The sequence below is a fragment of the Bos grunniens genome, chromosome 18 (genome assembly GCF_055505025.1).
Source record: "Bos grunniens cultivar Pamir isolate PY7600 chromosome 18, Bosgru_T2T1.0, whole genome shotgun sequence".
In the NCBI taxonomy this organism is placed as follows: domain Eukaryota; kingdom Metazoa; phylum Chordata; class Mammalia; order Artiodactyla; family Bovidae; genus Bos; species Bos grunniens.
Window position 1 is genome coordinate 54,142,543 of NC_141182.1, and position 17,184 is coordinate 54,159,726.

Consider the following 17,184-nt stretch of genomic DNA (forward strand, 5'->3'; position numbering starts at 1 on the left):
CTCAATTACTCTTATACTGTTCACCAGCCAGAACGGAAGCTTTTTCAATATTTTAACAACCAGCCCATCCACATTAGCACAAATGAATGAAATTTCAGCCCTACTTGGAAAACCCTGGTTAAGAATTATCCAAGTCCAGAACTAGACTCTCCTTGGGCAAACACAAAGTCCTTATTGGATGGTTTTCACTAGTTCTGAATTTTCCAGGAAGTGCAACTACCATGAAAGATGAGGGAAGTATCAGGTTTTGTTCAAAGCTTGGCCAGGGATTGTCAACAATATCAAAAAATCATGTTCCACCTGGTTCTCAGTAACTTGATACTTATGTTGCGTGTTTATAGCAGACTAGGGAGCTGCCTACTTTACAGGTGTAAATGTTTGGTTTTTCTCAGCTTCTGGGGAGATGGCCCCACATATCTGCATATTGAAATACATATTATAAGTTTTTATCGTTTTTTTAAAGTTTTTATTTATTTGCTATTTTGGCTGCACTGGGTCTTCCTTGCGGTACACAGGTTTCTCTTATTGTGGAGCATGGGCTCAAGAGCTCTCAGGCTTAGTAATTGCGGGCTGGCCCAGTGTTCTTGCCTGGAGAATCCCAGGGACAGGGGAGCCTGGTGGGCTGTCCTCTCTGGGGTTGCACAGAGTCGAACACAACTGAAGCGACTTAGCAGCAGCAGCTAGAGTTAGTCACTTAGTCGTGTCAGACTCTTCGCAACCCCTGGCAGGACTGTAGCCTACCAGGCTTCTCTGTCCATGGAATTCTCCAGGCAAGAAACCAAGGTAAACCATTCCCTTCTCCAGGGGATCTTCCTCACCCAGGGATCAAACCTGTGTCTCCTGCATGGCAAGCAGATTCTTTACCATCTGAGGCACCACGAAGGGAGGGTGGCCTACCACAATGTGGGATCTTAGTTCCGCAATCAGGGATCAAATCCATATCCCCTGCGTCGGAAGGTGGATTCTTAACCACTGGACCACCGGGAAAGTCCCAAATTCCTATTCTTTTATTTCTCCTTTTTCTTACAGTTTGGGCAATATGGGATTATTTTGTGTGTGTGAAAGGATTTGCTTTTTAAATTTTTATTTCTGATCCAAATATAGTTGATTTACAATGTTATGTTAATCACTGCTGTGCAGCAAAGTGATTCAGTTGTACACACACACACACACACACACACACACTCCTTTCTGTTATGGCTTATTGTAGATACTGAATCTAGTTCTCTGTGTTGCATAGCAGGACCTTGCTGCTTTTTGGAATCATTTTAATATCAGGTGTGAGTGGGTTATATTACCTATGAACCTCATTTCAGGAGAACCAAGAGGACTTTCCCAGAGCTGACATGGAAGTCAGCACAAGCACTGGTGTGGCCCTGCCTGTGGTTTAAACACAAAAGCATTAACTTACGGGTTATTAATTCATTGGTAAATGGTCTCTGCCAAGAGTCCCTCTTGTTTAATTTAATTTTTGTGTCCCTGTGCAGCATGGGGGATCTTATTTCCCAGACCAGGGATGGAACCCATGCCTCCTTCCGTGGAAGTGCAGAGCCCCGACCACTGGACCACCAAGAGTACCCTATTACCCTGGCTCTCTCTGGGGACCCCGCCCTAGATCTCCCCTTGACCCAGCAGCCCAGGGTTAACACTAGGCACAGTGGGAGGAAATGTCTCAGTGGCTGTCAGATGGGCCAGCGCATTTACTAAGTAGCGTCTCTTGTGTATCACCACTGGACATTACAGAGTATTTGGTCTGAAAAGCGAATGGCACACAAAGACATGTTTACAAGTGCACTTTTATGCCCGGCAACTCCCAACTGGAAACGATGCAATGTCCTTGAACACATGAAACAAGCTGTATACATCCAGACAATGGAATACTTCTCAGTAATTAAGGTGGACAGGGGGAGGGATGAACTCCTGATACATGTGAAGACATGGCTGAATTTCTAAAGCATTATGCTGAGTCAAAGGAGCTGATGCAGAAAGCTCCATACTGTACGATTCTGCTACTGTGAAATTCTAAGAGACAAAAGGAAATCCTTCAGAATCAAAAGCAGATTAGTGGTGGCTGGACCCGGGGCGAAGGAAGGAAATAACTGCAAAGGAGCATGAGGAAATCTGGGGAGGCAGTGGGAATACTGTGTTTTGTGGTGGTGGTTTTTCACGAGTGTAAGTATCTGTCAAAACTCATCCTTCAACTCCCCCGGTGGTCCTGAGGTTAGGACTCTGAGCTTCCACTGCATGGAGCATGGGTTCGATCCTTGGTCAGGGAACTAAGATCCCACAGTTCTCCTCCCACAAACCTCCTCCCACTGTGTGCTTTGACTGAGGCAGTTTACTGTATGTAAGTTATACTCAATAATGTTGACCCCCCAGAAAGCAGAATTTGGCCACTACATATTCTTTATATGTACATGTATTTTCTACATAGATTGTATACACAATTTATTACATATGTAGGTGTTTATCTCTTTAAACAGCCACCCCTCATCACCCAAATCTAATCCATTCCCCCAAAAGCACAAAATAGAAAATTGGAGAATAACTGTTTCAATTGAGGAAAATAAGACACCTCTTTCTCCACCCAAAAGCCCCAAATGATTTCCCTAAATATCATTCAACACTCTTATCAAACATTTCTGTAACTGCCCACTAAGGATTTTGGCATAATAGAAAACATTGAAAACAATTTTTCAACTCAGTGGACTCATGAGTGGCTATGTTCGTGCACAATACACAGTTTTGCACAGAACCAGATATGAATCTTTTTTCTGGGTCACACAGCAATGATCAGGAGATGTAACTAAATAACTCTCCAGAAAGGTCAAAGCTACAAGATAACATTTATGATTGGATCCATGTTGGTGGTGCCTCCAGGCACCTGCAGAAGTCTACATACCAACCCAGGGAGGGGAAGAGACTATCAGTCAGGAGTAATATGCTTCAACAATGCACAAGACAGGATCCTGTTAGAACAGATGAGCCTTGATTGCTATCTTCCGCATCAGGGATTCAAACAGGACTGCCAACAGTTACACAGCAAGTTTTTGATTCAAACAGCAAATTGGGATTTTTTTTTAAAAAAAAGAGCAAGCCATTATTTTAGGGTAATGAGACTTAAGATATCAAGAGGTAGGGACTTCCCTGGCAGTCCAGTGGTTAAGACTTTGCCTTCCAATGCAGGGGATGTGGGTTCCATCCCTGCTTGGGGAGATAAGATCCCACATGCCTCGGGGGCCAAAAAACCAAAACAGAGGCAGTGTTGTGACAAATTCAGCAAAGACTTAAAAAAAAAAAGATACCAAGAGGAAACTGCATTACTATGGAGATGGTTACAGTGGGAAAGGTATTTACCACTGGTGGTACAAAACTTTTAACTAAAAGATAAAATACCTAGGAGAGATAATACCCACGTATTGTGTACCAGTTAATGTTTTCTCAACTGTTTACATCTGTGTAACCATCAGTCATATCAAGATACACATTTCCCATCATAGAAAGTTGCCCTCAACTTGCCTGGTGGTCCAGTGATTAAGACTCTGAGCTTCCAAGGCAGGGGGCACAATTTCAACTCCTGGTTGGGAACTAAGATGGCACATGCCCTACAGCTTGTTTTAAAGTTCCTTTCTGCCCTCTCCAAATTGATAGATCTTCGTGTGCAAGTCAGTCAGTCTCGTCCTACTCTTTGGTCATGCCCTACTCTTTGCGGATCGCAGTCCATGCAATTCTCCAGGCCAGAATACTGGAGTGGGTAGCCTTTACCTTTTCCGGGGGATCTTCCCAACCCAGGGATCAAACCCAGGCCTCCAGCATTGCAGGCAGATTCTTTACCAGTTGAGCCTCAAGGGAAGCCCAAGAATACTGGAGTGGGTAGCCTATCCCTTCTACAGTGGATCTTCCTGACCCAGGAATCAGTCACCACTGTTCTGAGTTCTCTCATTATAGACCAGTTTAGCTTGCTCTAGACTTTCATATGGGACTTCTCAGGTGGCATTAGTGGCAAAGAACCCACTTCAGGTTCGATCTCAAGAAAATCCCTGGAGGGCTATAGTCCATAGGGTCGCACAGAGTTGGGCATAATTGAAGCAACTTAGCATGTAGACCTTCATATAAATGGAATTATAAGGCACTTACTATTTCCGGTTCCATTCAAAGTATTATCTGTGAGATGCATCACATTGAGTGTATCTATCTATCTATATATTTTTGCCCAGCAGCCTTTCATCAAATGATGCTTGTACCCAGTAATCCAGTTGATGTTTCTAAGTTTTGGCAATTACAGAGAGCAACTCTAAACATCTGTGTACCAGTTTTTGAGTGAATAGGAGCTTTCCTTTCTCTTGGGTACATTCCCAGGACTGAGACTCACAAGCTCCCTGGTTAAGTAGATATTTTAATATATGCTTTGACATTAAAACACCCCATTTTCATAATCACCCAGTGATTTTCCAAAATGACTAGACCATTTTGCATTCCCACCATCAACAACACGGGCTCTATCCACTTCCACACCCCATCAGCACGTGGTATTGCTTTTGATCGCTGCCCTGCCAAGTGAACCAGTATCTCATGGTGGTTTCCAATGGTGTTTTTCGATAAGCAGATATTTCATTTCAATGAAGTCCTATTTGTATTTTCTGTTGTTTTCCACATAGCTAGCATTTTTAGTCAAATTCTTACAAACATCTGATGAGATAAAACTACAAACTGACAGTTTTATTGTTATAAACATCCTCAGAGTAACAGCAACATGTTATGAGTCTCCCTTCAGTGTTCCCAAGGAGTGTTTGGTATTGTGGAGGGGACAGAGGGCCCGGGGACAGGGTGGGATGTACCGTGGAGAGTCACAGAACACACACACACACACAGCCACAGCCACTAAAATAACCAGAAAAGGAGCCAGCAACCTGTCAGAACATCCTTGCTCTCAGAGAGCAGAATTTCCCATGATGCCCTATGCCCTGAGACAGGAAGGCCAGGCAGGCTGCCAGGATGGGGTGTGGAGGCCATGCTACTTCTCTTATATGGTTTCCTAGCCTTGGGTGGGGGCCAGGAGTTGAGGACTGGGCAGATTTGGAAACAGTCACACACACACACACACACTCATTCACACACAAGCAACATACACCCCAGCAGCGAGGCCTCCCAGATCTGACGACAGGGAGGGAAGCTGAGGCCCATGCCTCCCGAGTGTGTGGCCAGGGCCCTCCAAGAGGCCTTGTTTGTCCGTTCATCCATCCCCCATGATTCCAATGTCCAGAGCACCCCCATGGGGCAGAGAAGGTCTCTGCAGGGATTCACATGACTGATTCCTTCTCACAGGTGTCAGCATCCCCAGCAGGTCCCGGGCAGCCTTTGAGGAGAGGGTTCCCCTCCTCGCTGGGGACCGGCAGTGCGGCCAGGGGCATCTCACTCTTCACCTGGATCAGCTCCGGCACGGAGTTGCAGTTCTCTGTGCGATCCAGGTAACTCTGGAGGAGTCCCGCCCCAAAGGCATCACCTTCCACGTTGAGGACGGTACAGGACCGGTCCCTGAAGGGGGAACAGTGACAGGGAAGTAAGTGGGAGGGGAGAGGTCAGGGATTATCTTCATAATCCCAAGTGCCCCATCATGCAGTTCTCTGCTTTAGAACCTCAAAGATCTCCATTCTCCCTGGATCCCCAGCGATCCTCCTTCCAGTAAAATACAAGATTCGTTCCTTCTGGAACCTCAAAAAGTCACCCCTCCCTTTCCTGGGGGCCCCAGAAGAGCCCTCAATGCCTCTTTCTCCTTCTGAAATACTACATTCTCCCTCAGGCCCCCTGAACTCCCTAGAACCCTAAGGATCTTCTTCCTTCCTCTTCTTATACATTTTGTGTGAGTGTGTATGCTATTAAAAAAAATTGAGATCTAATTCAGATATCATAAAATTCACCCTTTAAAAGCATACAACTCAGTGGGTTTTAGTTTTTTTTCAGAGTTAGGCAATCACTACTATTTAATTCCAGATTATTTTCATCATGGCAGAAAGAAACCCTTGTATCCATTAAGCAATTTTTTCCCATTTCCTCCCACACCACAGCCCTAGGCAACCGCTAATCTACTTTGTCTATACATCTGCTTCTTCTGAACAGTTCATATAAATGGAATCATATACAATGTGGTCCTTTGAGTCTGGTTTCTTTCACTTAGCATAATATTTTCAAGGGTCATATGTTATGTATGTTTTTATCACTGCTTCATTCCATTGTATTGCTGGGTAATATTCCATTGTATGGACATATGACACTTTGCTTATCCATTTATCAACTGATCAGTATTCGGTTTGTTTCCACCTGTTTGCTATTATGAATGGTGCTGCCACGAACAATCATGTACAAGTTTTTGTGGCCATGTTTTCAATTCTCTTGGGTTTAAACATAGGGGTGGTATTGCTAAGATACATGGTAACTCTCTAAGTTTTGAAACTAAACTGTCTTCTAATCTCTTAGGTTCTTAATACTTCATCATGATAGCTAACAATGATGTAGCACTTACTCTTCTAAGAAAGCTGTTTGTATTAAGTTACCTAATCCTTCAGGAGAAACTATTCTCATTTTACAGATGGAGAAACTGAGACACAAGGAGATTAAGTTTTTATGTGTGATCAAGTTTTTATGTGTAATATTATGTATAATAATCTTACACATCTTATGTCCAAGGTCATAATAGCCAGCAACAGCTGATCTGGGAGCCTGATTGAAGAGTCTACTCTATTAACTACCAGGGCATGCTACTTTTTTGGGGTTCCTGTTGGAACCCCAAAGATCCCTTCCTTCCCTCTGATTGGAATACTCTAGATCCCTTCCCCTTTCTTCTAGAATTCCTTCCTTCCTCTCCTCTTCTGCTCAGAGGCTATCAATGACCCTCTTGCTCATTCCCTTCCCGAGGAGTACGCCTGGGCAAACCCTGAAATCCCAAACCCACACTCACACTAGCCAGTCCACGGCCAAGATCAAGGAGATGTCGTGAACCGGCAGGTTGACCGCCTCGAGGATGATGGCCAGAGTGAGCACCCCTCCAGATGGGATGCCCGCCGCACCCACACTGGATGCTGTGGCCGTGACCCTAGGGGAGGAGAAGGGAAGTCACAAGAAGGTCCCTGGGTAGTGGGAGGAGCTGCGGGGGGGCGGCTGCTCTGCCCAGGTTTTCTCTGTTGTCAAGGGAGGAGTCAGGTGGGTCGGGGGTCCCTGCCGCAGCCACCCCACACTCACAGGATGGTGATAATCTTCACGAAGTCCAAGGACCGGTGGTTGAGCTGTGCAATGAACACTGCAGCCACACACTGGAAGAGGGCGGCACCGTCCATGTTGACCGTGGCACCGATGGGCAGAATGAAGCGGCTGATGTGTCTGGCCACTCCATTCTTCTCCTCCACACACTTCATCATCAGCGGCAGCGTGGCGGAGCTGCGAGGACCACAGATCAGAGTCATTGCTCGCTCCCTAGGCTGGGCCACTTGGGCCCCGCCCACCGCCCAAGCCACGCCCCTGACCAGCCCCTGGGTCAGGCCCCGCCCACAGAGCCTCCACTGGGGCACAAGCTCCGCCTACCACCTTAGACCGCCCCCTGCTTCCCACACCCCCAGACCTCCCAGCCCTCCATGCCCTTCTCTTCCCAGAGATAGAAGGCACTAGGGATCCCATAGAATGAAAGCACTCCAAAATAGAGTCCAGGACCCCCAGGGAGAGTACCGACCACTACTCGCCAAATACACATAAAGACTCATACCTAAATTCTGAGTGCTCGCTGACTCACACCCCTTCTCTCTACCTATAACAGACCTCAACTAGGCTGCTGTAGGGAGGTTTGGGTTTCTAGGGGACAGGGCCAGCAGATGGACAAACTACCCAGGAGGGGTGGAAGGAGATTTTGAGAGGTTGGATCCAGGGTCCTAGAGTCCCTCAAGGGCAGGCCTGGGGGCGGGGAGGGCTTCTCAGAAAGGGAGGAATAAATCTCCAAGACAGCAGTTTCTTAAGAGGGGTTTTCCAGGACCTTATGAGAAACATACTGAAGTATGGCCTCTGTGCCAGATCCCATGTCCCACAAACAAAATTCTAGGGCTCTTTAGACATCAGATGCCCACTCCAGATCCCCTACTCTTAAAAACCCTGTCCTGGTCCGCTCCAAGGTCATACCTGGAAGAGGTCCCGAAGGCAGTGGCCAGCGGCGTCATGATGCCCCACAGGAAGCGGTAGGGGTTCTTGCGGGCGAAGAGGAAGTAGATGAGGGGCAGTGTCAGGAGCCCATGGATGGCATGGCCGAGCAGGCAGCACAGGATGTATTTGCCGAGACTGGCAAAGAGCAGCCCCACGTTCTCCATCTCCACAATCTTGCCGGCCACCAGGAACAAGATTCCCACAGGGGCGTACCTAATTATCCAAGAGACAGATTGCCACCTCTAATCATGTGCTACCCAGTGCCAGGCACTGTGCTGGGCACATCTCAGCCTTCCTCAAAGGAAGCGCCCACTGCATCGTGGGCTGATGTTTGGACACCTCCCCTGTCATCAGCCACTCTCTCCTCTTGAATATGGTGCTGCTGGGATGTAAAAGAAGTTTGGGTGGTTCCATCACCACTTGGAGTAGAGTCACCCACCAGAACTGCACTTAACACATGACCAGGAAAGAAACACCCACCATGCAAACCATTTACATTTTCTGGGGTTTGTTACAGCAGCTGACATGACTTAAACCAATATACTGTCTCTCCATGAAAAACAAGGATTGTGACTCATGTCTTAATGACAGCTCCCAGGTATGAAGCATTTATGATGTGCTTGAAGAGGATGGAATCTTCACCACAACCCCATGAGGGAGCTTTTATTTTGAGACTCTTGCAGCTATCGTTGCATTAAGCAAAATCAAATCGGTCTATAAAACAGGGACCCATAATGCTACCAACTTCACAAGAACTATGGGAGGATTAAATGAGATGCCAGTTGAAATGAGTTGAAAGCTTTCTGTGCCCAATAAGTGAAGTCCATAGACTTCAGCTAGGCTTCCCTGGTGGCTCAGTGGTAAAGAAGTTGCCTGCCAATGCAGGAGAGTAGGTTCGATCCCTGGGTTGGGAAGATCCCCTGGAGAGGGAAATAGCAACCCACTCCAGTATTCTTGCCTGGGAAATGCCATGGGACAGAGAAGCCTGGAGGGCTACAGCTCATGGGGGTCTCAAGACTCCGACACGACTTGGCAACTAAATAACAATTAGACTTCAGCTGGGATTTATTCTAACTCCTGGAGCGAAGATCCCAGGGGTTGCTCGTGCCTCCCTGCCAGGAGGGCTCCCATCATCACCTCGACTGTCTGATCACTAAAGCTACTTGTTTTCAAACCCCTTTTCCTCTACTTTTAACATTTATTTGGCTGTGCTGAGAGTTAGTTGCAGCATGTGGACCTAGTTCCCTGACCAGGGGCGGAACCCAGGGCTCCTGCATTGGAAGCGTGGAGTCTTAACCACTGGACCACTAGGGAGGTGCCCCCTTTCTCCTCTTTAGTAACAGAAGAAAAGCACCATTTCCCAGCCACCTGTGTACCACAGTTTGGCCAAATGCCTGAACTTTAGCCACTGGGATGCGCCCAGAAATTACACCATTACTTGACAAATATTAGCTAAGCTAATTTATTGTAGGCACGCTATGGGGCAGGCACTGACCCAAGAACTTTACACATATTAACTCACTCGTGCCCGGTACTATCGATTCCATTTTCCACATGGGCAAACTGAGGCATAGCAGGATAAATAACATGTCATAGGGCACAGAGCTGGGGAGTGGCAGCACCAGGATGGTAACTAGGCTATCCAGCTGCAGAGCCTACTCTGACCCAACCTCTGAGAGTTTTCTACTGGGTTTCCCAGGTGGCTCGGTGGTTAAAAAAAAAAAAAGAAAAAAAAAAAAGACGCTTGCCAGTGCAGAAGACACAGGTTCCATCCCTGGGTCAGGAAGATCCCCTGGAGGAGGGCATGGGAAGCCACTCCAGTATTCTTGCCTGGAGAATCCCCATGGACAGAGGAGCCTGGTGGGCTGCAGTCCAAAGGGTTGCAAAGAGTTGGACACGACTGACGCGACTTAGCAGTAGAATCAAGAAGGTTCTGGGATCAGTCTTAGCTCTCATGGAATACAGCACTGTTGTCTTATAGATAAGGAAACTGAGGCACAGAGAGAGTAAGTCACTTGTCCAAAGTCACATAGCCAGGGAACAGTCAGTGCGAGATTTGAATCTAGATGATCTGGTTTGAAGGGACAGATGTCCCCACTCCCATCACTTACCACATGATCCAGGAGACCAGCACCATGGTGGCATCATTGAAGGAGTTGAAGAAGCGAATGAGCAGCTCTCCCTCGGGCCCCAACTTCCGCAGGGCCACGCCAAAGATGATGGCAAACACCACCAGGCCCAGAATGTTCATACCCTCAACCTCGCCCCCAGTGGGCACCTTTGGGCAAGAACAGATGGGGTCAGGAGGGCCCATTTGGTCAACCTGCACAGGGACTGGGGGCCTGTCCTGAGCACTGCTGGGACCCAGCAGAGACAAGACCATTCCCCAGGCCCCTTCCTCCAAAGGCTCATAGTCCAGGTCCAGGGACCACCCAGAGTGGGCAAGGGAGAACCCAAGGGAGTATGGGAACTGAGGAAGGCAGTGCTGCCAAACTCAGAGGAGAGGGATCAGGAGGACTTCCTGGAGGAGAGGGTGAAGACTTGGAGACTAGGGGTGAACAAGGTAAAGCAGGGAAGGGGTAGAAGGTTCTAGAGAGGTAACAATATGCAACAACCTAGAAATGACTCTAATCCAGGCATTCAAAGAAGAGAAAGAAGCTGGGGTAGAATGGGCCGGGCAGAGTCACAAGATGGGGCTGGGTGGGCGGAAGGGCAGGGCTGGGGCCTCACAGAGCCCCATGGACTATGGTGAGGAGCCTGGGCTTTCTTCCGAGGGCACTCAGGAGCAGGAAAGGGCTTTAGGTGGAAGAGAGGAGAGGTCAGGTTTGCGCTTTGGAAAGCCAGGCTGAAGCGGGGTGGGGGTGAGAGTAACAACCCAGATCAGAGCATGGCTGTAGGGAGGAAGAAGGGCAAAATGGAGATTCCAGAAAGGCAGAAAAGACAGAAATTGGGGAGGGGCTTCAGAGAATTTAAAACAGACTGCACCCCAAATGCTAGAAGACCCAGAGGGCACACAAGACAGGGGTAAGAACAAAATGAAAAAATCCACAGCAATGGGCCACGGTGCAGCCCCTCACCCACCCCAACCCTTCCCACCTCTTACCTTCACCAGGGTGCCGTTGAACAATCTCTCCTTATAGGAGGTAGTGTACTGCAGGAGGGGTTGGGAAGAGTCAGGATCAATTGTCTTTGTCAGTTGTCATCGAGGCTCCCCCATCCAACCCTGGCTCTGTTAATACTCAAAGCCCACCCTAGGCATCCGTTATACTGATTTTGTTCCATCCCACCATCAACCCCACTGCAGTAGGACCATTCATACCCCCATTTTCCAGAGGTGGAAACTGTGAGGCTCACAGAGGTAAAGGCGCTTGCTCAGGGTCGCCCAGCTAGAATTAGAACCCAGACGGGGCTCAGAACCCATATTCTCATGAGAGGCGTGGATGGGTTTCGTTCATAGGTCATCCAGGAGCCCCGCACTACGGCTATAAATAGGTAGGCATCTGTGTTTTTCCAGGTGCCACCCCAAATCCGGCATCCAGCAGCTGTGACTGCCTGTCTCCCTCCCTGTCCCCCCCAACCCCGAGGGACACCCCCAAAGACTCACTGAGCGGAAGGCTGCAGATACCAGGTTGGAGGGGAAAATATTTCTGCAGAAAGAAACATGGGCGGGGTGGGGGGGCGGGTAGGGAGTATTAGATAAGGCAGGAGATCAGGGGGTATCAGGGTTACTGGGTTGGCTTCTTGGGGTGAAGGGAACCTTAGAGGCCCCATTTGTACCCAGACGTGGTCCCCAACCATGCCTCAGCCAGGTTCAGCCAGGTAGAGATGGACCTGGCCCTGCACATTTTTCCAGGGTGTGGGGAGTCTGAGCTGGACTCCTGGGGCCCCAGGAGACTAGTCTTGTAGCCCCAAGGGAGTGTTGATTGAGACTGAGGAATGCCAGCTTCCCATGCCCTTCCCATGCCCGCTGGGGCAGGGCTACAGGGCCTGGGCTCCACCCCTGTAGCAGCCTCAATACCCGAGACATCTTGCATCAGCCACTTCCTCCTTCAGGCCTGAGGAAGGGGTGGCCCTGGGGGCTGCCTGGTGGCTTGCAGGGTGTGGGGAAGACCTGGGTGTGTTAGTGACAAAGTGACAAGAACTGCCTGTGCTGTCGTGAAGGCATCTTTGTTTATGCGGCCACTCTTGTGTAAGGGTGTCTGGGTGTGATTAAGGATACAGCAGCATGCATGAAACCCCATAGAGCGTGTGAGGGAGTCAGACAGCAGCCCCCTGTCTCTCAGGTTAAGACAAAAATAACAGCCAAGGCAACTATGGGCGTTGGACTAAGTGCTGTATATAAATCAACTCATTTCAGACTCCCAACAGCCCTTGGGGCGGGGCCCTATTATCCCCATTTGACAGGAAAGTAAACTGAAGCACTGACAGGTGAAGAAACTTGCAGGAGCAGCAGAGCTGGGATTTGAGCCCTGCTGGCTGGTTTCACAGTCCTAACTACTCGGCAACCTCAGATCCTCCCTTTCACCAAAGCCACGGGTACGCAGCTAGGGGTGGGGGTGGGGGGGCGCGGGTTAGTGTTTAGAGATGTGCGACCCTGAAGGTGTATGTGAGTGTCTATGTGCTCTCGAGCTGTGTTTAGGCAGGTTTCACATGTTGGTGTGATCGGCAGCATCAGTGAGTGGCTGTTTGTGCTAAAAAGGTGGCAGTGCCCAGTGTGTGTGACGATATAAGCCCATGTGTTGGTGAGATGGCACAGCCGTGTATCTGCGTGCCTGTGTCCAGCTGTGTGTCAGCTGCTTATAAAGCTGGATGGTTCTGAGATGTTCCAAGTCAGTTGTCGAGTGACTGGCCAAGTGTGCCTGGATCTGGCACAACACCAAAGCTTATACACATAAAAACAGCCTTCAGGTGGCTTGTCTGTCAGCAGGTCAGCCTGTACTCAGCCAGGCCAGCCAGGGCTGGGTCGGGATGCTGCTATCTGCCTGACCCAGGAGGTGCCCACCCACGTTAACTTCTGGACACCCAGCCTTCCCCCAGTATCAGCCTGTGTTGATGTCAAGAGGCCAGGGGGGAACCCTGTTCCGTGACTCGTCATTTCCTTCTGCCACTTCCAGGAAGTCCCCAACCAACCTGGAGACACTGAATCAGCAGCCCTCAGAGGCAAGGCCATGTGGACCCAGCCCGTCCGCCCTCCTTAAAAGGGAGAAGAGACATTCTTGAGGCGCAGGGAGCAAAAGCCCAAAGGAAAAGAATCTGCCCCCTCTCTGGGCAGCCTAGTGCCAGCGGAGGGCGGCTGGGGACTAGACAGAACAGGAAATGGGATGGTAAGGCTGCACAGGTGGCAGCATGCACGGTCCAGCACAGATGAACGAGGCGTGGAAGAGAGGCTCAGAAAAGGACCTGGCTTTGTCTGGGTGACACGTGGTGGGGGAACCACGTGGGTAGAGGGCTGGTTGGGGGGGGTCCTCTCCAATCTCCTCAAGTCCTTCAGGGCCCCCTGATGCAGGGCTCCCAAACTTTTATCCGGACAGGGGACTTAAATCTTTATCCAGAAATCTCATCCTGGGGCCCTCCAACACTCAAAGATTCCCTTCCAATATCCCCTCAGCATCCTCCCCCTTCACAGCAGAGGTCCCCCTAGGCACCCCCCCAACACACCCTCCCCACCACCCCGGCTGCCAAGCATCACTCCTAAAACTTTCATGCCTATCACTCTCCTGTGGGGTCCCCTTTATGTACCCAAGCTCTCACATCTAGAAACCTCCAGGACTGCGTCTTCACCCTCCCTATCCTGACCCTCCCCAGAGCCCCCCCAACTATCCCACCCCATTTTTCCTGAGGCCCTGGGGATGTCCCGGGCCTCCCACCCCAGGACCCCAAACCCCTCTTCCGTCCACGTGGCGACTCCCCTTCCCACCAGGCTGAAGCACCCCTATCCCCCATCCCTCCACCAGGTAGGGCGGGCTCTGACCTCACAAGATCCAGGAACGAATCGAGCACCTCCTTGCTGGGGGCCTCTTCCACCGGGGCCCCGACCGAGGTGTTGATGGCGGCGAAGGCGGCGCCCGGCTGCAGCGCGAGCGCCAAGCCCACGCCGAGCGCCGACGCTAGCAGTGTGGTGACAAGGAAAAAGAGCAGCGCCCAGGCGCCCAGGCGCCCGAGCGCGCTCGGATCCAGGCTGGCGGCGCCGCCGATCAAGCTGCACACCACCAGCGGCAAGATGATCATCTTTAACAGGCGCAGCAGCAGCTCTCCCGGAAAGGAGAAGGCTTCCAGGCGCGCGGGGCCCAGGGCGAGCGCGCCGCCGGCTCCCGAGACCCCCAGCCCCAGCGCCACGCCGGCCACCACGGCCACTACCGTCAGCAGCACCAGCAAGTTGGCGCGAAGGCAGCGACGCACCTGATCCCCGGAACCGCAACGGCCGCCTTTTAACGAGCCTACGTCCTCTATGGGGACCAACATCGAGACACCGTTGGCGGTGGGTTCCGCCGCCGCGTACCCTTTGGGGTCTCCCTTAGGCGGATCGGCCACCATGATGAACGCCGCTGGGGTTCCTTTAGCGCCTGCAAGTTGGGAGCGCTTGGGGTTCCTTCTCAGGACGCTGACGTTCCTTAAAACTTTAACAGAGTCCGGAGGCTAGAACTTTCAAGAATTCTTTGCAGTTGTGAGTTCACAGCGCTCAAGTTCCTTGGCTCTTAGAAGCTGAAATGTTTGAGAGTCCCTTGGCTGGGCGCTGGGGTTCCTCTGTTCTCTGTGTCCGGCGCTGAAAGCTGGGAGGTGGGAGCGCTGGCGTTCTTGACCGTCGGGGTTAGGAATACGGGAGGTTCTCGAAATGGGACCCTGGGGTCCTCGGCTCCGGAAGTGTTGAAGACGTCCGGGCGGCGGAGGTCTTCAAGAGACTAGGTCCTGGTGGCTCAGATCCGGGACGCCTGGATCCGGGAGGCGGGAACCTGGCGGTTGGCGGGGTCCTGGAAACAGAGGGCTGGGGAGTCTGAGTCTGGGGGCCAGAAGACGGAGCTCCGGGAAGAGAGGGGGCCAGGTTCTTGGGTCCAAGAGGGGAGATTCAAGCCCCGGGGTGCCGAAGGCGGCGGCCCGAGACCCCAGGAGTAAACAGCTGCTAGCCTACACCAAACCTCCCGAGCGCGCCGCGTGGCTCTGAGTGGCTTTAGCGGAAGCTGGCGGGATCTAGAATCCTCGGGCAAGGCGGGAGAGAGCGGGGGACCAGCGCGCCGCTGCCGATTGGCTCTCGCGCTTATAGGGCGGGACTTAGGACCGGGGTGGGGCCAAGGCACCCCGAGGGAAGGCTAAATAACAGAGTTTGTTTTCAGGGGCGGGGTCCGAATGGGGCGTGGAGGGTCCGCAGGGGCGGGGCGTTGGGAGGAGGTTTGTTTTTCCCGCCAAAGGCTAGGATTGGGGGCTTTAAATCACAAAAGTCCGTGGAGCCAAATCATCTAGAAAGTGCCAGGTGATCCGCGGGGGGCTTATCGTGTAAATCTGTTTAGCTCCTTCCACCCTAAATTCCGGTTTTTTGTTCCTCGATGTCAAAGTAAAATACAGATCCCTCACGTGAATGATGTTAATAATTTTCAGAATAAAGGTTCTCAGTTCAGAGCCCCACACGTGTCGATTAATGGCAGAATCGATGCGTTTGAATCTGTGGTGCTGGAGAAGACTCTTGCGAGTCCCTTGGACTGCAAGGAGATCCAACCAGACCATACTAAAGGAGACCAGTCCTGGGTGTTCATTGGAAGGACTGATGCTGAGGCTGAAACTCCAATATTTTGGCCACCTCATGCGAAGAGTTGACTCATTGGAAAAGACCCTGATGCTGGGAGGGATTGGAGGCAGGAGGAGAAGGGGACGACAGAGGATGAGATGGCTGGATGACATCACTGACTCGATGGACGGGAGTTTGAGTGAACTCCGGAAGTTGGTGATGGACAGGGAGGCCTGGCGTGCTGCGATTCATGGGGTCGCAAAGAGTCGGACACGACTGAGCAACTGAACTGAACTGAAGATTGTAATCCACTTCCCCCTAGGTAGGTAATTTGCAATTATCTATTTTAAACGGTAATTCAGTTTAATCTAAGGCTTTTGCTTTCACCAAATATTTTTCTCTTTTTATTATGAAAATTTTCAAGATACAAAAAAGTTTAGAGGATTTTACAGTGAACATCCATATAGCCTAGACCTAGAGTCTAGAGTTATTTCACCATACTTCTATATACAATTTCTATACATTTATCTTTCTCTAGCCATCTACCCATTCACCTTCTTTGGCTACATGTCAAAGTAAGTTGCAAATATCAGCGCCCTTTCTAAACAATTAAGGATGCATTTATTAATCACAGTTCAATATTTGTATGCAGTCCTCTTTATTTATTTATTTTTAATTTTGGGGCCATGCTGACTGGCTTGTGGGATCTTAGTTCCCTGACTAGGGCTTGAACCCACATTTTGGGCAATGAAAGTGCTGAATCCTAACCACTAGACCACCAGTGAATTCCCTGTACACAGTCCTTTTTCACAAAATGCACAAACCATTAGTAACGCCTGCTGGTTTTTAACGAATGCATATGCCTGATTTCACTGGAATCTCCAAAATTGCTTGGTGAAGTTGGGTCCACTAATATACCCATTCTCTAGATGGGCAAAACTGGGCCTTATGGCCAGAGGAAGTCACTCATCTTGAAGCCACACCTGAAGGGAGCTGGGAGCTGCAAGCCTGCTTCTCAAGACCCTACCCTTAAAGGGAATCAGTTGTGATCTCCTCCTTCTCCTGGCCATGTTGAAATCCTACTTCTTTCCCACCTGGACTGTTCTCTGATAACGTATCAGGTGTTCACACTTGTAAAGACTATTGATGGTGATCATCTCAGAGGCTTCCTTCTGAAGCAACTGTGGGGCCTTAGGCAAGTCACCACCTCTATAAGCCTGTTTTCACTTATAAGTCTGTAAAATGGAGAGAATAATAGTAGCTCAGACCTCCTTGGGTACTGAAGA

General features: G+C 50.1%; 1 protein-coding gene across 1 annotated transcript; it reads right to left on the minus strand.

Annotated features, from left to right (window-relative positions):
• Positions 1–4,693: 4,693 nt before the first annotated feature.
• On the minus strand, positions 4,694–15,338 carry SLC1A5 (solute carrier family 1 member 5). The gene is made up of 8 exons (XM_086353281.1): positions 14,153–15,338; positions 11,786–11,828; positions 11,285–11,332; positions 10,293–10,459; positions 8,161–8,394; positions 7,237–7,431; positions 6,956–7,090; positions 4,694–5,535 (listed from the first exon to the last, which is right to left on the minus strand). Exons 1-8 carry the CDS (start codon positions 14,713–14,715, stop codon positions 5,301–5,303), a joined length of 1,620 nt encoding a protein of 539 aa, XP_086209407.1. The 5' UTR covers positions 14,716–15,338; the 3' UTR covers positions 4,694–5,300.
• Positions 15,339–17,184: the final 1,846 nt, after the last annotated feature.